The following is a 20620-nucleotide window of genomic DNA, read 5'->3' as shown; positions in this document are numbered from 1 at the left end:
CGTCGCAATCATAACAGACACAACAGCCGCTATCGGCTAAGGCTGCTGTAGACGCGACTTTGAGAAACCTTTTTTCACCATCTGACAATCTACTCACCATGGCTTCTCCTGTTGAATCTTCACTGCCTACGCAGCAGCCGCTGGAAGGCGATACAATCTTTGTCAAGCATAATCCTGTGACTCCTCAAGAGATTGGCCCGCAAGACCCCATGCAGGAAACATTACCCTCGACCGAGATACCAAACTCCCCCATCGATCCAAACGAATCTTTCACTACCCAAGTCAACGAGGAACGACCACACGCCACCGTCATTCCTTCGTCTCTGACACCACCTCCTTCGACACAAGTTACAATCAGCCACAATGCCAGCCAACCTGGCCCGTCCAAACGAAAGTTCTCCGCATCTCAGCAGTCGACGCTCTGCTCTCCGCCAGCTACCATCCAAAACATCATACGCGATCGCTCCAGCACGTCAGATTTCCTCCCTCCCGCTCCTCAACAAGTCCTCGAGGCATCCGCGGACGAACTCCGCGTCATGGTTCAAAATGCTATTGCGGAGCAGCAGAAGCTGAAAACCGAGGCTGCCCACTTTAAGCTGCAGTACAACCTCATGGCTCTCCAGGCCGACGACGATGCCAAGCGCGCCGCTGTGGAACACGAGATGATGCGTCGTGAGGTGGAAGCCCTTCGTAATGCGGAGCACACACGACAAGCTAGAAAAGACCTAGATTCGGCGTCCGAGACAGTACAGGGGAAGTATCTGCAAATGAAGGCTTGGTACGAAGGCATGCTACAAGACCAGGAAGTTCTTCAGCGTCGGCTAAAGAGTGCCAAAAAGGTCATCAAACAGAGAGAGGATGAATACAACAGTCTCGCTGAAGAGCGGGACATGTTGTTGAACAGAATACGAGAGAACAGAGAGCACATGCAGATGCTCTGCAGCCCTGGAGGTATATTTCACGCCCTAGCACCCAAACAGAGAGGCGTTGTTGTCCCGAGCTCACACGGACAGCGTGGCTCTCAGCAGCAAGCTTCCAGAACACAAGTACACAGTAGACAAGAGCATGGCCTCTCAGCTTTGTTACAGGCTATGAGCCAGGATAACAACAGCGCGCCTTCAACGCCGATGCATATTCACCGCCCCACACCACGACACGTCGGAAAGCATAGTCGAAATGCTCAGTCCATGTCGTCTTTGCCTACAACGCCTATGAGTCGACCCGCAGGACCCCATGTTGGACTTTTACCGTCGGTTGATCTTGTACCTCAAACGGAGCCTCAACGATATACACAGCGACAATTCATTCCTACAACACCCAAATCGGAACGCCAGCGACGTAGGAGTCGGGAGAGTACCATTTCGGTAGATGACAATGAAGAGCTCGCTAGACAGGCGCTCGAGTCGGTAGCTGCAGCTCAATCGTCCACGACACAGCCATCACATTCGCAATCACGAAACCGCAGTCAGGATATCTACGACAGCCAGGCTAGTCAAGCAGCTACAGAACTATTACGACGAGATTCACGACAAAGCTTTGAAGTAGCGAACTCGCGCAAGATTCCAGGTGCAGTAGAAAAGTCAGTTCGTATGCAGGAGTTGCTATCTCATCATGCCAACGGAGATGGGGATAAGCGCAAGTATAGCGGGAATTACAACTCGAGTGAGGAAGCACGACGTGATCATGAGAGTCCGGCCAAAAAGTCTAGAGTTGAGCCATTGACGGATAAGTTTGGGCTGGGGATTCAGTATAGGGAGTAGCATGCAGATTGCACAATGCGGAGTTTGGTTCACTATACGATATTCACGATGGCATATGGTACTGGGGCGTTGGTTGTTATTGAAGCACATTATATTATAAGGTGATAGCTGATGTATGAATGGAAGATTGTTATAAAGTATGGACTAGATATAGTTTAGGGCGTCGCAATAACAAGCTGAGAACTTGCTCCAAAATATTCCAACATGCCCCGAATTGCCGTGGGACTTACCCGACAACACTACTAGCATCCGACACAGAAGCCGATGATCCACCATCTGTGGGGAGCCATCCGGAATTCGGCCGGTAAGGCACTCGGAGAGACCATCAGAAGTTGGGGGTATTTACTTACCCGGCCTTCCTCACTCTTTAACACAACTCATCTCATTCTCTCTCTCATCTTGAATCTTTATCCTCCTTTCCTCTCTTATCAATCAGTCATAATCCCTATACAAACAAAACATTCTTGATACTCTTTACCTCTACTTTATCATTACCCCAGATCACTAGCTCACAATGTCGGCCCGCCTCCACAAAGGCTTGTCAAGCGTTCTCGCCAAATCCCCTTCCGACACTGTCATTCTTTCGTCTGTCCGCACTCCAATTTGTCGCTCTTATAAGGGTCAATTGAAGGATGCATACCCAGAGGAACTTCTCGCCAGTGTTCTGAAGGCCACACTGAAAGCTCACCCCGAAGCACCAGTCGACGATGTCGCAGTCGGCGTTGTCCTTTCGGAACTCGGCGGCTCTAAAGCAGCACGCATGGCTCTCAACCACGTCGGTTTCAAAAACACTACCAGCTTGTACACCGTCAACCGCGCATGCTCAAGTTCCCTACAAGCCATCGCTGCGGTGTCTGGTCAGATTCAGACTGGTATGATTGACTCTGGTATCGCGGCTGGTATGGAGAGCATGACGAGGAATTACGGGTCTAGAGCTATTCCCGTTGATGTCTGGCCTGAACTGAAAGAGTCGGAGAATCACCATGCGCGTGATTGTATCATGCCTATGGGTTTGACGTCGGAGAACGTTGCTAGTCGGTATGGTGTTTCCAGAGCGGATCAGGATGCTATGGCTGTTGAGTCTCATCGACGAGCTGCGCGTGCACGAAGTGAGGGTCGCTTTGCGGAGGAGATTGTTCCTGTTGAGACGAGGTTCCAGGAGGTTGATAAGCAGGGTAACAAGGTCGGCGAGGAGAAGCGCATCACTGTCACTGCGGATGACGGTATTCGCGAGGGCGTTACTATTGAGGCTCTTACCAAGCTCAAGCCCGCTTTCAAAGCAGACGGAACTTCGACAGCCGGAAACTCCAGTCAGGTTTCTGACGGCGCAGCAGCTACATTTCTCATGCGCCGAAGCACCGCCACCGCTCTAGGTCTCCAAGATCAAATCATCGGTAAATTCGTTTCCGCTGTAACAGTAGGCTGCGACCCCGATGAGATGGGCATTGGTCCCGCTCTCGCCATCCCCAAGCTTTTGAACCAAGTCGGTTTGAAGAACGAAGAAGTTTCTCGATGGGAGATTAACGAAGCTTTTGCAAGCCAGGCGTTGCACTGTGTTAGAGAGCTAGGACTTGAGGATGCGTGGGCAAAGGAAAAGGTGAACCCTGATGGTGGTGCTATTGCTCTTGGACATCCTCTTGGTGCTACTGGTGCGAGAATGACGAGTACACTTTTGCATGGATTGAAGAGGGATGGTGGTGAGGTTGGTGTTGTGAGTATGTGTGTTGGTACGGGTATGGGTATGGCTGGTATGTTTGTGCGAGAGTAGATTTGTTATGGCGAGTTATACCATGGAATAAAAGTATCTAGAAGTGCTTTAAGCATTTAAATCGAAGAATTATATATCTAATTGGTGTACTTGTATGGCGGCGGTCATAAGGTGACCTTGAAGACGCCAGGATGAATGTTTTGTCTAAGATTGGGGCATCATAAGAATGAACAGTATCAATAGAAGTATCGATAAACGTATCATACGGTAAACAGAAAGCATTTAATACATTCTTAGTCAACGTGTTCGTGTTAATGCTCTCAAGGTGAGGTAGGGAAGGCACGTGAGCAAATTGGTTGTAAGTAGGATGGTCACAAATTTCTCAACTCTCCCAAGCTAATCGCCGGATTTTCGAGTTCTAGATATTTCCCTTTAAAATATCATGATATCAGATTCCCAACAGATTCCATCCAATGTAAATACCTTGTGTTGCTCTTCATGTCGTCGTTGTCGTCGTCCTGTAAAATTCGTTCAACTGAACCCCTGCAGGGTAATCAGCGTGGCTTACTGAGGCTTGCAGAACAAAAGCAGGGCAACCAACAGCTGGAATGCGTGCAATATTATTTGGGTTAGTTATATCTACTGTAAACATATTTCACCGCTCTATCTCCCTTGCAAAGGTTCGCTCCCATTAACCCGCCATCAATAACAATTCCAACCATGACCCAGTGATTCGTTCCCGTAACGCCAGCCCAGAAAGTAAACAGACAAATGTCTATTTGACTTCGATATCAAGAACATTTGACTTGTAGGGGCCCGTTAGAGTACCATTAATAGGCATTCCCTCTTCAAGTTCGCTGTGATCAATACCCTCCTTTTCTCGCGGCCAAACAGCAATCCAAGTCCCCTTTAATTGAACAGTCGCACCCTCAAATACACTGTCCATAGGGACAACAGGTTCTTGGAGTGTAGATTCCCAAATGGCTGTTTGTCCAGGTCCAATCTCAACCAGGGCGTCTTCCAAGGGTGGCCATAATCTGGAGGATTCAATTTGCAGAATCTCCAAAGGCTTGCTGTCACCTCTTGGGGTGATGTACAGCGTGCCCATTTGAATAGCTAGAGCATCCAGTGGTGAGCCGTAGTTAAGAATGGTGACGGGATGGTCATTGTTGTTTTTAACGGCTGTGCGCATGAGGACTGGATTCTTTTCCTCTTGTTGGATGACAACCTCAAGATTGCGTAGCGCCAGTGGTGTTGTGAATGATTGCGTTACTGATGTGACTGAATCTGTGGGTGTGAAGATGGCGATGAAGATTATGGCTGCTGTAACGCCTAGAAATAGACGTAGAACTGGGGATACCATTTTGTGAGATGAGAGTATTATGAGTGATGTGTTGTACAGTGTTGAGTTGACGTGTAATGAGTGATGAGAAAGAACAAGGGATTGTTTCAGTCAACGTCTCGAAGTATAAAGAGAAGGAACAGACGTTGTGAGATGAGAGTAAAGATTAAGGTTAAATACGTCCCATCAAAATAACTTCAAAAACGGGACCCAACCGTTTGGGTATTCAAGGGAGAGTAAGAAATGCAACTTGAGTCAACAACGAGAAGAAACAGAAACCCAGGGGTTCATCTGCATGGCATTCAATTCATTTCATCTCACGTGAATTGCTGGACTGCGCCGCTTACTGGGATGTAAATGGATCCTCCCTTCAAAAGGAGAGCAGCTGAAAAAGAAGACAAGCTGTGATATTACCTATTACATATTAGACCAGCTGAACTATCAGGTACTAAAAGGCTCCAGATTCCTCAACGGGTCTGCGCTATTAGAGTTAACGATTTTTTAGTTTATCGAACGCGCTTTGATCAATTGGTACCCTCTGCTTGGGTGATGTGCTCCATACGCGAGCTGAAGTCGGGGACAAGACTGAGCGACAGGGGTCTGTATACTCACATTTGGAAAAGCAAATCAATTATAAGACGAGGTCGCGTGGCCCAATGGCAAGGCGTCTGACTACGAATCAGAAGATTCTGGGTTCGATCCCCAGCGTGATCAATTTTTTGCTGGTATGGATATCTTCTGGCAGTCTCCTCAAGTCCTTTTTGTTTTCGCCAATTCTTGTGCTCCGATTACCTCAATATCAGTGGATGCTCTGTGTTACTGGCAGCGAGTGGACGCTTGTCGCGGCTTGAGGAAACTCGACTTCCCAGACCAACACATACGAGGCAACGTCCCTCGCAACGCTTCACCATGTCTACTTCAGCAATTAACCTGGACAGCCTTGACACTTTCTTTTCAACCCAAAGTGGTTTTTGCTCTACTACACACAAACACTTTCTCGATGATTATTAACCAACTTCTCACAACACCATCGCCAGACCATTATCCCCCGACGATATATTTCCCTACCCCTAGTGATTGAGATACCGCTATAGCGATGCGTTTGCATTGGCATCAAGGCTCTACATCCTTCTCGTATGGCTCCTTCAGATATAGTGAACCACCGTGCGCATAGATGATGGGGGTGCTCAATTGACGCTCAGAATGGCCTCGGCTCAGCTCTCTGGCAGGTGACTTCAACGAAGGAGGCCTCTGCACTGATACATCAAGTCACAGGTATTGATTCGGCAATGGAACTACATAGTATCTCCAACTTATATGAAACGCGTATAGCCGAATGATGGTAGTTGCTCGAGCTATGGCCGGCAAGGTAGAGGCAACACCAGAGTACATCCAAATCACCACCCGCGAGTGCACACGAAGCACTGCGTTATAGCCCAATCTCATCCATGAAGTAGGCAATATGTGCCGTCCCTTCACGCGGGCTAGCTCAAGAGGAACAGCTTGGATACGTTGAACAGATCAGACTGTCGAATTTGACTCTGGTGGACCCCAGACTCAGGTCTGATTCAGGCCAGGAGCTTTCCTCATTGGCAGATGTCTTGACTTACTCGCACACGGAGAGGAACGCAGGCGGTTTGAGGCCATGTGATAGGAAAAGAAATAGTTGTACGAGTAGGCCCTCGAGGGACGACCAGGGAGATACAATGGATTTGGCGTTGAGTTGTCAACTTGTTGGACTGTGAAGGCAAACACTCAAAGATTGTGTCGCTCAACCTTATCAATCGAGTTAAGTCGACGTGTGATTCAGGTCAAGTCAATATCGGAGACGGTACGAGGTGTTCGCTGGGTGCCCTCAGCGTTCCGCAAATGTTAAATATATTGAACAATCACCGGAGGATTGATCAATTTGATACATCCCCCAGTGTCCGTCTCGGTAGAGTATATGGATGGACTGACACGAGCCAGTTCTTGTATCCACGTGCCTACACAAAGAAGCATCCGGCGGTCAGACAACTTGGTTATCGTGAGCCCAAGAGAATAACTTAGATAATCTATGACCTGTAGATTATCTGTCTTGTCAACCCAAGCTTACGACTCCATGGTTTCTCCCTCTTGTAGCCACAACCTCCAGCTATCAACCAACTTACACACATACCCGCCAATGCCAAGCACTATCTTAATGCGATCTTTAATACCAATGGATAATTTACCCGATCTAAATTTCGCAACTCTTGTCGTTTAGGCACGAATTCTGACATGTTCCTTTTTTTCTTAGCTTGTTCTTGGTGGGGTCACGCCCTCATCCTTGTGACGATGCTACAATCTGTGTTTCGGAAACTGGTTAGACAGGATGTTTGGCATGACGCCCGGACCGGCACTTGATCCTTTGATAATTTAGTTATTTTTGATCTAGAAGTATAGATCGATGATCAAAAGTCAATTTAAATGTCAAATGACTTGGTAAATGGTTTCTATATAGGCTGTAAGAGGAAGGGTGAGTTAAGTTGTACTCATCCTCCCGCTATGTCTCGGAGAATTAATGCCATAATGAATCGCCAAGGACTTTAATGCTAACTTTTGTGTCAAACAAATTGAGCAACCACAACGCCCCGAAACGAATCCTTGATACCACCCACGGTTCACCGTCAGGCTAAAGCCTTAAGATGGGCAATCGTCCCATGTCCCTGCCCCTTGTCTTGTCTAGAGGCTGAAACTCATCAACACCAGACTCATTTATAAGTACTCTACAATATCTCGCAATGCTCTACTATCCCTCTTCTCTCACAGCTTCTTTTTAATTTCCACACATTCGTTTGTTTGTTTTCTTTTCACTCTTTAATTCCCTTTTCAGTTCGATCTGGTTCATCGTTCATTATGAAGTGGCTTGCTGGTCTTGCTTTTGCCTCTTTGGCTGCTGCTGTGCCCCTGACTGGTGGGCGCGCTCCTACACCTTTAAATGTCGAGCTTGAGCTGCAGGGCAACTCAAAGGTCAAGGCTGTCGTTACGAATAATGGTAGTCGAAACTTGAAGCTTCTCAAGCTTGGAACATTTCTTGACAACGGTCCTGTCGAGAGGGTTCAGGTTTACTCTGCTAGTGACTTTAGTGCTGCTGCTGGTAAGTCTCATTGGATGCATAATGTATTGAGATGGATGATGGGACGAATGCCTGGGGGGATGCCCGACTATCAAGTCGATCGCGGTATCAATTATCTCACTCAGTGCATACTCCGAAGCCCCTACCAACATTACACCTCTCATTGTCGGTCTCCCGAATATTACTAACACGAGACAGTCAAAAAGCCTGTCCCTTTTGATGGAGTTTACCTCTCTATCGACACCTCTCTACTTGATGACACCGCTTTCGAAACCATCCCCGCCGGCGGATCTTACGAAACGAGCTTTGACATTGCCGAATTCCACGATCTTTCCGCCGGCGGCAAGTTCAGCGTCCTATCATCCGGCGTGCTATCTTATGCCGAGGAAAACACCACAGAGCTAGTCGGCTCCATACCTTTCTGGTCCAACCAACTCGATGCCGAAGTCGACGGCTCCCAAGCCTTTTCCGTCCGCACAGCCTTCCACAGCAAACGCGCCCAGGTCCAGAGCGACTGCAACGGTGACAGGCTCGCAGTGACCCAAGCAGCTCTATCACAATGCGTTAGCCAAGCCGCGGCCGCCCAACAAGCAGCCGCCAACGGCCCCGCCGACAAGATGGACGAGTACTTTAAGAGATCCGACGCCGCGACGCGAGCCACCGTGGCCGACGTGTTTGCCAAGATCACTGCGGCGTGCGGAACAATTGATTCTGGGGAGATGCGATACTACTGCAGCGACGTGTACGGCGCGTGCAAGAATGGTGTTCTGGCGTATACTGTTCCCAACGGTAACTACATGTCATACTGTGACTTGTACTTTGATCGTCTGCCGGCTACGACGACGAGTTGTCATGGACAGGATAAGGGTAATACCAACTTGCATGAGATGACACACTTGAATCAAATCAAGGGCACGTCGGACTTTGGTGGTTACGGATACAGTTTCCTCAGAAGCTTGACAGCTGAGCAGAACATTAACCACGCTGACACGTATGCTTTGTTTGCCCAGGCTGTTTCTATGAGTTGTTGATTTGGCGGATCATGATGATAGTTTTTGTAGTTTTGGTTCTGGGATACCACGAGTAATTGACTGGATCACATATCATGCCCCGATCGAGAGTACAAGATGCGCTGAGGTTATATCCATAATCACCGATTAAACGTACAATATTTGATCACTCGAGATCCAGTAAATCCACTCTTGAACAAAGAAAAGTTTAGACACTCGTAAGTGGACTCGCGCTGAAAGAGTAAGCAAGGGTATCCTCGTTATCATGGCCTAGGCGAGTATCGTCGGCCAACAACATCTGAGACACCGAGACACATGGACCGTGAGGAAGCGCTACTACAAGACGGCCGTTGAAAGATGAAGGAAAAGGTGGAACAAGAAAGCAGAAACTGAGTTGGCATCGCATAGCAATAGTGGACCAAGGCACAAAGAAGAGCGTAAGGCGAGCTGAACAGGGGTCCCCCATAGAGGTTGTCGGAACATTAAAGATCGAGACTCCAGGACGGATGATGCTGATCAGGTACCGAGAAACAAAGGTCAATACCCAATTTACTTTGCCATAGAGAGTAATATCGGGTCCAGCCGAAGTATTGATGGTGATCACTTTGGGGATCTTTCCAAGATTTCACGTGTGAGGGAGATGGGACAAGATATAATTGGCTCGGGGACTGGGTATTTCAGTGGAGACGAGTGCGACGTCATCGTACAGAAAACATCCCCCTCCCTGGAACGAAGTGAAGAGAAAAAGGTCCTTGCTTTTAGCACTGCAACTTTGCTTCAAGGATGATTCTAGTCTGAGCGAGTCAGAGTTGAGGAAGACTCCCCGAGCAAGTTTGTTATTTTGGTTGCTCAAGTCGGAGAGCCTGATTTATCTACGTTGTACTCGCACAGACGGCAGTTGATGATTGGAATTTCCAAATCTTATTGCCTGTCAGCTGTAATTGTATCACCCAAAGAAAGACAGTGGGAGACAAAGACACGGCCTGTTCCGTTGGACACTAACAAAACGACAAGAAAGAAGTCAAGTTTAGTTCACTTCAGGGGAGGACCCTGCAGGCTGAGAAACTTGTTGATTGTCCAGTTTATCAAGATGGAGAAATAGAGGAGATGCCATTTTTAGAACAGCAACTTATGGACCACGTGATGATCATCGTCTGGGTGAATGCTACTTAACAAATGCCATTTAATCATTCTTTTCCTGTTGTAAATATGATTTTTTACAGATTTTATCGGCTATAGCCCCCAGTCCCTGCATTTTAGTTGCCATAACCGGCTTTTGGAGGTGCCGGCCCACTTGGTTTGTGCTTGGGCGTCGAGACCTCCGAAGTGTCTTTGGTGGGCTGAGGAGAGTTTCTTTGTGTAAAAAAACGGAAACGGCTGTGTACAGTACCGGTCGAGTCTTGCCTGTTGGTGTCATGTAGTACTTCACCTATCATGTGTCTCCCTCTGTCTCGGAATCAATCAAGGGTCCATCTTCTCATCACAGGTCGTCATCACCTGCAATAAAACATTCAGGGCTCTTCCTGTCCCCTCTATCCCCCGTAGCTGTAGCGGGAGTCACAAGCCGCTAAGACGTCCAGTGGAAGTGCAAATTCTCCACTAAGCCTCGTTCGGCCCTGGAAATGGGATGTCTCGTCTCGACAAGCGGGGTCATGTCTTGACCTGTCAACGTCATCGGCCATGGCCATCACCCTCCATCTTGAATCATCCAATCCTAGTCTCTTTCCCTCCCACTTGAACCAACACTTATCCCGCCCACCCTCCAGTACATTTCCTCCCTTTCTTCTCTTCATTCTCTTAAACTCGATACCCAAACAACAAAGACGCCATCAACATCGGTTGACACACATACGACTAGCCCTTATATACGTTTTGGTCTGCTCTTGGCAGCCATAGTCACAAACCACCCAAATCTACAGCACATTCATTCATAATGGCAGGCGAACGTTGGGATCGCGATCGCTTCGAGCGCATGTCTCGAGGCCGTCCTGACGATGATGGAGCTTCATACACACGCAGCACTCGACCTCGCGACCACTCTGATGAGCGATATGACCGTCGACCTGGTCGTGGTTACTACGAAGAAGATGACATGGGTCGTGATCGTCGCTACCCAGATGACCCTCGATATCCTCCTCAGCTTCAGCGAGAGCGCGAGAGAGAACGAGAGGCCCCACCTCCTTGGGCTCGCCGAACTGATGTCCTAGAGAGGGAAAGAGAGCGAGACTATCCTCGTCGGGAATCTCCTCCTCGTCGACCCGGCTTCCTCCGCAGACAATCATCCCTTGACACTTATGACCGTCGACCAAGATTCCTCGACCACCGCGAGGAATACCCAGCTCCCGCTCGCCGCGAAGACGTTCGTCCTCGAGATCCTCGAGAAGATTACAGAGCTCCTCCTTATCAGCCCATTCCCCTGCCCAAGAGCCGGGGACTGCCACCCCCTAGGAGATACAACGACGAGCATTATGATGACATCAAGATCGCCGAGCCCGACTTTTACGGCGACGAAGACTTCCGATCCATTCCTGAACGTGTTCGTGAGAGAGAGTATACTCGATCCCGCAAAAGCCATGGTCGTGGTCGTGACCGTGACCGTAGCCGCGAGTCGCGCTCAACTCGAACTCGCTCTGTTCGAAGCAGCTCCTATTCTTCCAAGTCTTCCAGCCGTTCCTCCAGCAGCAGCGGAGGAACTACAGTGAGAAGCGAATATCCCAAGAAGGGCAAGACTCGCATTCCAGCCAAGCTTGTTTCCAAGCGAGCTCTTATCGATCTTGGATACCCATTTTTTGAAGAGGTTTGTTTTGCCATCCAAGTCTGATTTCAGCCACTAACATGGAGTAGGGCACCACAATCATTGTTCAAAAGGCTCTTGGACAAGACAACATTGACGAGCTGCTCAAGGTCAGCGAGGATTACAAGAAGGGTATGTTTTTCGTGCATTGTTTCTAAACCTCACTAACGATAAACAGTCGAGGCTGAAATTGCTGCTTCTCGAGAACCCAAGGCACCCACAGCTGCTTTGCCTCCACCTCCAGAGACGGTGAGGGAGCCTACTCCTGAACCACTACCAGCAAAGACTCCTCCTCCTCCCCCGCCTCCTGTTCAGGAACCACCTACTCCTATGCCTCCCGTCCAGGCAACTCCAGTTCCTCCTCCCGTTCAACATACACCTCAGCCTATGCCAATGCCTACTCCGGCACCACCACCTATTTACTACCAGCCTCCCCCTCCTCAGATGGCCCAGCCAGTACCTCCCGCTTTCTACCAACCAGGACCCCCTCCTGCAGGACCTCCTCCGATGGCTGGTCCCCCAATGGGCCCCCCTCCTCAACAATCTGTGTATGACTACGAGGAAACTGTCATTCGAGACGTTTCGCCATCTCGAACCATGACTTCAATGTCAAGCTACGACTCTTACTACCGGGATAGTTATCATCACCACCACCAGCCTGAAGAGCTTGTCGTTCGAACCCGCTCGAAATCCCGAAGCCGCAAAGACATTCGAAAGGAGATTAAGGATCTTGAGCGTGAGCTGACACACCGACCTCGAGGCCGTTCCACTGGCGGCGAGCTCGTTCGCGCTGAGCGCTTGCCTGATGGCCAACTGGTCATTAGGGAAGAGCGTGTTGAGAAGGAAGTTCTGCACCGTAAACCTCCTCGTATTGAGAAGGACAAGAAAGGTAGGATGGCCATTAGCGTACCTAAGTACCGTTAGAGGTGCGCCTTTTTTTTCTGAAGTTATTGAGAAACGTGTGGCTGACTCGGCTGCACAGGTCCTCCCCCTAAGCTCATGCGGGCCATGTTTGCTACTCTCACTTGAGCGGGCTGTCATATACGAGACAGGCCTGTGACGACTACGAAATTGGGAAAAGAAAACCGCCTTGATGGCTAATGAGCGCGCAAGACGGAATTTGTCAGTATACGTTGGTTATATATAAGGACTTTTGGGTGTATATTTGATGGGTATATTTTTATTCTGGAAAGACTTAGACAAGTTTGGATAGGTATGGGAGTCTTTGATGGAAACATCTATATTATTAACGAATTTACGATATATAATGATCTGACGAGCGTTTCTGAGTGTGATTAAAGACTGAGATGGCTTGGCCTTGGGGGCAGGTCAAGCTTGGGTCCTATCTCACATACAGCGAGGTAATGATGTCTGAACTTGGCGAATAATGTCTTTCTACAATTAGTTTTCTTTCAAGTGTTTCGGCCACGATATGTTGAATTTCGGGAGCAGCCAGATCTACAGATTACAGATCCGGCTGCAGGATCGGAGGTGCGTCCCGTTCCAGAGCAGCGGACACCGGGGTAAATAAATACATTGGCGAAGGACAGAAGAGCCTGTAGTCTCATCTTTGCGGTACAAGGATACATAAAGTCATGAAATGCCCAAATAGGAAAGTAGGGAATCGACATATGATAGCTGGCTGCTTCATCTCCAGTATCCTCAGTAGCTGAAGGTGTCCCATGTTGTGCGCAGTAGCCGAGTCTATCGCAGTAACTGTGTTTATTGAAGTATACATCATTACCACCGCAGAATAAACTCTGACCTCTATGAATATGCTTAAGTCCAGTCACTTGAACGTCGAGTTCCTGCATTATCTTGACGAACCGCCTCAACTCAAGTCACATGGTAGCGCTTACCTTTCAGCTCGATATCATCCCGTGACTCTTGTCCTCCAATTGTGAGCTTACCTCATAAAGACGCAATACGTATCGCAAAGCACCTTCTTTATTCGTGTCGCGTGGTCCATGGTTCACCCATAGATATCCTCGGGGTGACGTCACATGCACATTATCTTTTGAGCTGTTTATTTCAGCATGACGATGTCATGGCTTTAAAATCAGGAACAAGATTTATGAAGTATTAGAGTAAGGCTGACGTTTAAAAAGGAGCCAAGACCGACTCTTTCTCTTTTCTTACCACAACATACCTTCACTAAACCACCTAAACTTGACTCAACTCTACTCATTCAAAATGGCCATCACCAGCGCTATCAACAACTTCTTCGCCTCCATCTACGAGCTTCTCGCTTCGGTATTCAACACCATCTACGCCGTCATTCATTCTATCCTTTCGGCGGTTCTGGGCTTTGTTCAGGGTGTTTTCAATCTCATTAGTGATGTCGTCTCTGGTCTTGTAGACGTCACTGGTGGTGTTGGCAAGTTTGTAGCCAGTAAGTGTTTCTCCCGTGTCTTTTTTGTTAATGTGGGCATGAATGAAAGCTAATATGGAATGTAGGCAACGCTGCTATTCTTGCCGTCGGTGCTCTGGGTGCTTTTGCGTACGTGAGGTACACTGCGCAGGGAAAGCAGATTGCGAACAAGAAGACCCAGTAAATGGTTTCTGTTTGATGGATGGACAGCTGTCTTTGGTGGTACCTAAGCTAATAAGTCCAAATTAATAAAATACTCACCTCAATATGGTTCCTCTTCAAATTCTTTTTGGTGTAGATTTGCATGCGGCTCCATCACAAGGTTGCTTAGCTCTGCAAATCTCAAAGTAAGGTCATGTGCTAAGCTTTTGTTAGTTCGTTGGTTCTTGTCTCTAATTGCTTGTCAGAAGCGCGCGCCGCGTGCCTGCGGTAAGACGTTGACTCTAACAGTAGACTACTGTATGTGCTTGACTACATGACTCCACTGAGGCAAAACTGAATAAGTTGAAGAAGAGATGTCGGGTTGTATTTTATTTGTGGCTTTACCAAACTCAAGCGCTGTTCTCTCTGATCTTGTCTGGGGTAGTACTGGTAAAGCCACAGGGCTTTCTTTTATTGGGATCGGTTGTGTATCGCTAGTTACGCTGATTATATCCTGTTGTATCCATTCTGTTTTAGACGATATGAGAACTCTACACTCAAAACCCATTGTTGTCTCATGCGGGCGTCCAATAGTCTAGATAGCGCATAAAAGTGCAAATGGATGCAACTGTTTGAGAAAAAGCTATCCTTGTTTTGAGGAGACGCCCACATAATGGTAGTCTCATCTCATCTCACTCATTGGGGGCTAAAAGTCGGGATGGTTACGGGCCGCTTTAGTACAACATAATTGTTCAACCAAAACATATATCGACTTGATCGATTTCTATATATCCGATACACCGTCTCAACTTTCATGACATTTAAACGCATTGTTCACGTGGTTGTATTTGGTACGGGCTGTTTTCTGAGCAAGGCGTTATTTTGATGATCCTTCAGCTCATAAATTAGTCTTGCAAGGATCTTGAATCCTTCCAACAGCCACAGCCACCAGATGCATGTCTCGTCGCATTTACCTTGGCAACTCCCTTTAATTTCTCCAGTCTCTTCTAACTATTACTCTCTGATAGTACACGTTATAACGAATAGAATGGCTAAACCTGGTATGAAAAACCAACTACTCTTGACAAACAGATCCAACATTCTCGCAGCCCTATCGAACAGACCGTCAAATAACCGAGACTGGAGTCCCTCACCCATGTTGAACCCTTGCAAAATTGAATCACTAGCCTGTCTATTCCCGGTTCAAATATCGCACGGTATATAATCTCGTTGGCCCCAGTCCATCCTACCAGGGCAGAGAGAGCGGCGCAGCGGTAACAAGATACAGGGATTGTATCACTGGTGCTTACTCTCTGGAAGGATGCGATGTGTGTTTTTCTACGGAGAACGGAGTACCGAGTGTCGATAGATAACTCGACTTCTCCGCCCCTGAGGCCATCGGCATCTTTTTCCCCAGTTCTCGTTTTTTCCCTATCCTTCAGAACAAACTACCAAACTCTCACACGAGTTTCGATCGATATACGAAATCACACTCGATTCTCGGTTAATATCCGAAAAACTCAACATGGCGAGCTGCTTTGGCGAAGACAAGAACGAGGTCCTCGACCAGTTCGCATGCGACCCCAGCGGCAAGATCAAGTCATGCTGCTCCCGTGGAGACAGCTGTGCTTCGAATGGACTCTGCGTCACGTCGAATAAAGATACCTTGTCCCCCTACTTCGTAAACTCTTGTACGGAGGAGAACTGGGACGACCCAACCTGTATCACAGAATGTCGAGGCAACGGAAACGGTGTTTCGCCTTGTGGGGCGGGCAAGTTTTGCTGCTACGGTTTCGGCGGTTGCGACTGCAACAACTCTACACAGGTCTTTACCTTGGACCCCGTCAAAATCATCACCACCATTCCCACGGACGCGACAAAAGTCGATGAAGCGTCATCAGCCACCAGCGACATTACCTCAGCAACAGGCAGCTCAACAGGCTCTACAGTCACACACACAAACACATCCGCCGCCGAGACCACATCCTCGAGCAGCGACGGAAGCAGCAGCAACAACGCGTTGCCTATCGGTCTAGGAGTGGGAATCGGAGCAGGTGTCGTGCTGATCGGACTCGGGGTCGGATTCTGGCTATGGAAAAGAAAGAAGAGCCGTGCCTCTCGACCAGCCGTTGTATCAGACGATTACATGCACAAGCCTCCCGTGGAAAACCACAATCCCCCGAATTACGGCCACTACCAACCCGTGAAGCCTGTTGAGATGAGCGCAAACACGGACCGGGTTGAACTACCATAAAGAAGATGAGTCGAGGTTGTCAAATATGACTGTTCTGTATATAGATATTTATTTAATTCGACGTTTCAATACAAGCGATATACCCATTGAACGGGAATAAGAGAGTGTTGGTTGTGTCTTGGATCGCTTCACCGAAGTTTCATTCGGTCGGGCTTTGATTGGAAGATGTTTCTCGGCAATTTCCATATTAGGACCGGTGGTCTAAGCCCTGCTTAGCTTCAACGTTCAACGACGGAAGGTTAATTGAGGAGATGCTAAATATAAGCTTGATACGTGGTGAGTACCTATCTATTGTCATCACAATTCTCAATCATTTGGAGTCAAGTTTTGATGAACAAGAAACATGTTGGTACTGCAGTCATGTTATCGGAAAGTTTTGCCCCAACCCATGGACTGTGGGTTGAAGACGCAGGAACTATTACCAGGTAACCAGTTTAATACATACTGCTTAAGGGTGAGCCCTTCAAAGAGTTTAGCATGCCATTGTCACTGGGCAACTGATAGCGCTACAAGCGGTTTGCTGTTGATTACCCAAAGATATTCGATGGCTTTGTTCAAGAAGGATGGAAGTCCCGCCGACATGAAGATACCAAGGTACGAGGAGGGATGGGTGTAGTCCTAGCTGAGTGTGAAAGGTAAACACTGGGACAAACACAGATAAGGGCGTGGTTAATAAGGTGTATACGGACATGCAGTACTGGGACACTACGTATCAAGACACTCTTGCTTCCACTGCAGTCTTTCTTGTATCAATTGATACGAGTTCTATGTTTGGTGCAATCTAAGTCGTCTAAAGGTGAAGTGAATTGACTTAAGTAGCTATCTATGAGCGAGATATGTTCTTCACTCGATCTGTTTGCTGGAGAAAAAAGCCCCAACCCTGTTTTATCTAGATACAACAACCTGTACCTGAGAAGACCTCTAGTCGCAGGGACCGAACTTGGTAACACTGAAGCTCAAGATAGGGTCTCGCTCAACCGATCCAAAGGATGAACCAACATTCCTACAGATGCCTGTGCTCACAGGCCGGTCCTCTGGGAGTGCACCCTCACAGTCCAACTCCCTGTGTGCCATGATTTGCCAGCTGCACGCGGCGCCCAAGATGGTTCCATCAACTTCACCAGTGATGCCGAGGACATCGACGGAGAACTGTAGAATGTTAGCACTGGTCACGATATCTCCACCACCACACCCGACTGTCATTCTAAACTTACGTTATCCAGGTTCTCGCACGTTTCTTGGTCATAGGACCAAGTTCCAGTCTCATTATCTTCGTTGCAGAGATCGTCTGTAAAGGCACGAACTCGCCACCTAGGTCGATCCTCACGTTTCTTGAGAGAGTGCTCGGGAGTTGGGGTAGCCGCGACGAGGCCAGTGATGAGGGCAAGAGAGGCAATGATGTTGAACTGCATTTTGAAGATTTTGAGTGTATTTGAGAGTATTGTGTAGGTTTGAAGTTGCTTGTGTCTTATTGGAGTGGTGGTGATGGTGATTGTGCTGCTTGATAGAGAACAGTTTCCGACCATGAACCATCACCTCCTTCTTATACTTTTCGAACACTCAGATCGCATCACACAGAATACAATGAGTGATATCATGATGAGGATCAAAAAGCCCAACCACAGCCAAAGCTCCATCGTATGACTCCATACCTATGATGAATCCTAGCCGGTGCAGAGGATCAGCAAGCAACACGAGAAGGCATTGACAAGGAATCCTTTGCAACATCATGTTAATTGCGTACGAGATCTTCCCAGACCTACCATGAGTAGCAAAGAGCTTCCGTGGACCCATGGAATATCCTCGGTATAACTAGACGCCAGGCAACGTGGTAGGCAATGTTACGATGTTCAACCATTGAGCTGAACTCTCAGAGTTGTAACTTCTGTTGGTTCTGTTAACATTCGTAATAAAAATGCCCAGTTAGCCTTGCAAGGGAGGAGCTTTGACGTATCATCCTTGCACAGACAGGTCCCACTATGTAGATCTCGTTAACCTTGAATGAACAAACGAGAGTCTATTTAGGAACTCATTGTAGAGCGCATCGCTAAAACAATTAACAAGCTGTGTTTCGATACTATATTAGATATGTAGGTACCGGAAATTGGCGAATATAAATCTTAAAGTTGAAGCACTGCACTAGGAACAACCCGATGTCGTTAAAGATATTCCCGGCATTGCTTCGAGCTAACCGGACTACCGAGGCTTAGGTCTTGGCTGTTGGTTGTGTAAGTTGTTGAGTGCTTGTTCTGCCAATAAAACACAGAACAACAATAAGCGAATGTTGATCTTGAAACATCTCTTCTAGTCGGCGATTTCCTAAAGTAGTTTAATAGATGCACCGGAATAAAGGATACCGGGCAGTGGAGAAGTGAATAAGTAAAAGTATACATGGCAAGGCTTATACTCTCATGCAGCCCTTGCATATAAACTACCCTCCCACGTCATATCATGCCACCGTTAAACTTGGCCTATACCTCAATCATATTTCCCGGGTACCTGATGCTGTTCATCATGTTCTAGCGCCTCGGCAAATCTCCTGAATCTACTGGTCCTTACGAGCCTGTGCCAAAGGATTCTGTTTGGACCAGATCCCGTTGGCTTCTGGAAACCACATGATATAAAAAATTATTAAAATCACAAACTGTAACCACATACCGGAAGTGGCCTGAAAAAAGTAGACGGTAAGGTCCTCAGTGAAGAGTATCCAACCGGCCAGCATGCTTGCGTGCAGAAGCCAGACTACCGAAGCAGCGACAAGCATCGTAGACGCCTGTAAAACAGTGTCAGTACTACCGCGTTCCATGATTCGACAGATAAACGCACCCGAGCAAGATCTGTGTTGGTCTTTGTCTGCATATTGACTATAACAGACCCAACAGTAACGGCAAGGGACGTGGCAAAGATAACACGTCTGAACAGAATGCGGAACACCGAGCCGAGGTAAGAAGCGGCGAATGAAAAACCACCTGAGTCGTCTTGGAAAGTCGAATAGATATCGAGAAACTGAAGGCTGAGGACAATGAGGACCAAAACGGCCAGAATGAGAGACAAGCCGTAAGAAGCAATTCGAATACTCTTTGCGGCAATCCCAACACCCCCAAGATGTACATTGAGAATAGCAGTAATGAGACGTGAAAGAATCAATGCGATGAGGGCATCTATACACAAGTCGCATATCTGGGACATCGGCAGGCAGGTCCGTGAACAGAACCGAAGAAGCTGATGCAAAGGGTAATATCCCGACTCTTTAAGCTTTTTAACATTACTCATGTCTCTGGACAGATAAAAATTGGTGATATTAGAGACCATTAAGACGGTGTGGAACAAGGCATATCTAGATGACTAGTGGTAAGCCAAGTAGCATAGATTTCATGCTGTATAATTAACCTACAGAAAGAAGGTAATAAGGGCAAATTTGAGATATCTACATGCTGTTCTTGCAGGTTCATCTTGGGCAATAACGGCAAACTTTGGGCGAGAGACGAGTCTAAAGGAAATGTAGGCTCCTGCAACGACTATAACCAAATGAGCAAGGACTAATTTATCATCATGATACATGGTTGCGTATTTGGTTGGACGCATATGCTATCGGCGAGTCTTTCTTAGAGAGGTAGTACGCCGTATCGTCGCGGAATAAAAAAGTACAGCTGAACCCAAGAATCGAGCATTGCTCAAGCCTTTATAATGCATTGTATCTCAAAACCGCCCCCACAGGACTGGATTCGCAAAGTTGGATCAAGAAATAAAAATCTGGCCAACGAGACGTGTAATTGGTTCCAGTAAATAAGCCAGTAAAATATCTGCCAAGCTGTGCTTTGGCTGACCAACACTGCATTTTAGGGGCGTAGAACGTTGCTTCTATAAGCTGTGAGGATACTTTGATGAAGTATATACAGATCATCGCGCTGCAATTGACCGTTGTAGTTGCTGTGTAGGGTGAGCTGTAAGTAATGGCGGGGTTCTTGATCAACGTCATATTATTCACAATCTTGTTTCTTGGGCGTATCAGCTCGAAGCGCCTCGAGGTAGTGGAACCGTAGATATCACATGTTGTCTCCAAGTATGTTAAAAGATTCATTACTGTCTACATAACGCGGATTGTAGCTGCTGAAGCTCGTGTCCCAAATTCAGCCTTGATAG

The 20620-nt window shown here is 47.6% G+C and overlaps 9 protein-coding genes across 9 annotated transcripts; 6 read left to right on the top strand and 3 right to left on the bottom strand.

The window, feature by feature from the left end:
• Positions 1 to 98: 98 nt before the first annotated feature.
• On the top strand, positions 99 to 1760 carry FSST1_009663 (uncharacterized protein; the record flags this gene model as incomplete). Its single annotated transcript, XM_083226658.1, has 1 exon — positions 99 to 1760. One exon carries the CDS (start codon positions 99 to 101, stop codon positions 1758 to 1760), a length of 1662 nt encoding a protein of 553 aa, XP_083085624.1.
• Positions 1761 to 2274: 514 nt separating this feature from the next.
• FSST1_009662 (thiolase family protein) lies at positions 2275 to 3528 on the top strand (the record flags this gene model as incomplete). Its single annotated transcript, XM_083226657.1, has 1 exon — positions 2275 to 3528. One exon carries the CDS (start codon positions 2275 to 2277, stop codon positions 3526 to 3528), a length of 1254 nt encoding a protein of 417 aa, XP_083085623.1.
• A 715-nt stretch (positions 3529 to 4243) lies between these two features.
• Positions 4244 to 4831, bottom strand: FSST1_009661 (uncharacterized protein; the record flags this gene model as incomplete). The annotated part of the gene is made up of 1 exon (XM_083226656.1): positions 4244 to 4831. One exon carries the CDS (start codon positions 4829 to 4831, stop codon positions 4244 to 4246), a length of 588 nt encoding a protein of 195 aa, XP_083085622.1.
• A 2856-nt stretch (positions 4832 to 7687) lies between these two features.
• FSST1_009660 (Deuterolysin metalloprotease family-domain-containing protein) lies at positions 7688 to 8938 on the top strand (the record flags this gene model as incomplete). The annotated part of the gene is made up of 2 exons (XM_083226654.1): positions 7688 to 7928; positions 8106 to 8938. 2 exons carry the CDS (start codon positions 7688 to 7690, stop codon positions 8936 to 8938), a joined length of 1074 nt encoding a protein of 357 aa, XP_083085621.1.
• Positions 8939 to 10850: 1912 nt separating this feature from the next.
• On the top strand, positions 10851 to 12740 carry FSST1_009659 (uncharacterized protein; the record flags this gene model as incomplete). Its single annotated transcript, XM_083226653.1, has 4 exons — positions 10851 to 11714; positions 11762 to 11843; positions 11890 to 12600; positions 12694 to 12740. 4 exons carry the CDS (start codon positions 10851 to 10853, stop codon positions 12738 to 12740), a joined length of 1704 nt encoding a protein of 567 aa, XP_083085620.1.
• Positions 12741 to 13904: 1164 nt separating this feature from the next.
• FSST1_009658 (uncharacterized protein) lies at positions 13905 to 14266 on the top strand (the record flags this gene model as incomplete). The annotated part of the gene is made up of 2 exons (XM_083226652.1): positions 13905 to 14103; positions 14169 to 14266. The coding sequence occupies 2 exons, from the start codon at positions 13905 to 13907 to the stop codon at positions 14264 to 14266; spliced, it is 297 nt and encodes a 98-aa protein (XP_083085619.1).
• A 1482-nt stretch (positions 14267 to 15748) lies between these two features.
• On the top strand, positions 15749 to 16477 carry FSST1_009657 (uncharacterized protein; the record flags this gene model as incomplete). Its single annotated transcript, XM_083226651.1, has 1 exon — positions 15749 to 16477. The coding sequence occupies one exon, from the start codon at positions 15749 to 15751 to the stop codon at positions 16475 to 16477; it is 729 nt and encodes a 242-aa protein (XP_083085618.1).
• A 921-nt stretch (positions 16478 to 17398) lies between these two features.
• FSST1_009656 (uncharacterized protein) lies at positions 17399 to 17889 on the bottom strand (the record flags this gene model as incomplete). The annotated part of the gene is made up of 2 exons (XM_083226650.1): positions 17399 to 17626; positions 17692 to 17889. 2 exons carry the CDS (start codon positions 17887 to 17889, stop codon positions 17399 to 17401), a joined length of 426 nt encoding a protein of 141 aa, XP_083085617.1.
• A 1133-nt stretch (positions 17890 to 19022) lies between these two features.
• On the bottom strand, positions 19023 to 20038 carry FSST1_009655 (uncharacterized protein; the record flags this gene model as incomplete). Its single annotated transcript, XM_083226649.1, has 3 exons — positions 19023 to 19250; positions 19304 to 19814; positions 19872 to 20038. 3 exons carry the CDS (start codon positions 20036 to 20038, stop codon positions 19023 to 19025), a joined length of 906 nt encoding a protein of 301 aa, XP_083085616.1.
• Positions 20039 to 20620: the final 582 nt, after the last annotated feature.

The sequence above is a fragment of the Fusarium sambucinum genome, chromosome II, assembly GCF_050947815.1.
Source record: "Fusarium sambucinum isolate potato_lamoka chromosome II, whole genome shotgun sequence".
NCBI lineage: Eukaryota > Fungi > Ascomycota > Sordariomycetes > Hypocreales > Nectriaceae > Fusarium > Fusarium sambucinum.
This window is presented reverse-complemented; position numbering and strand designations above follow the sequence as displayed.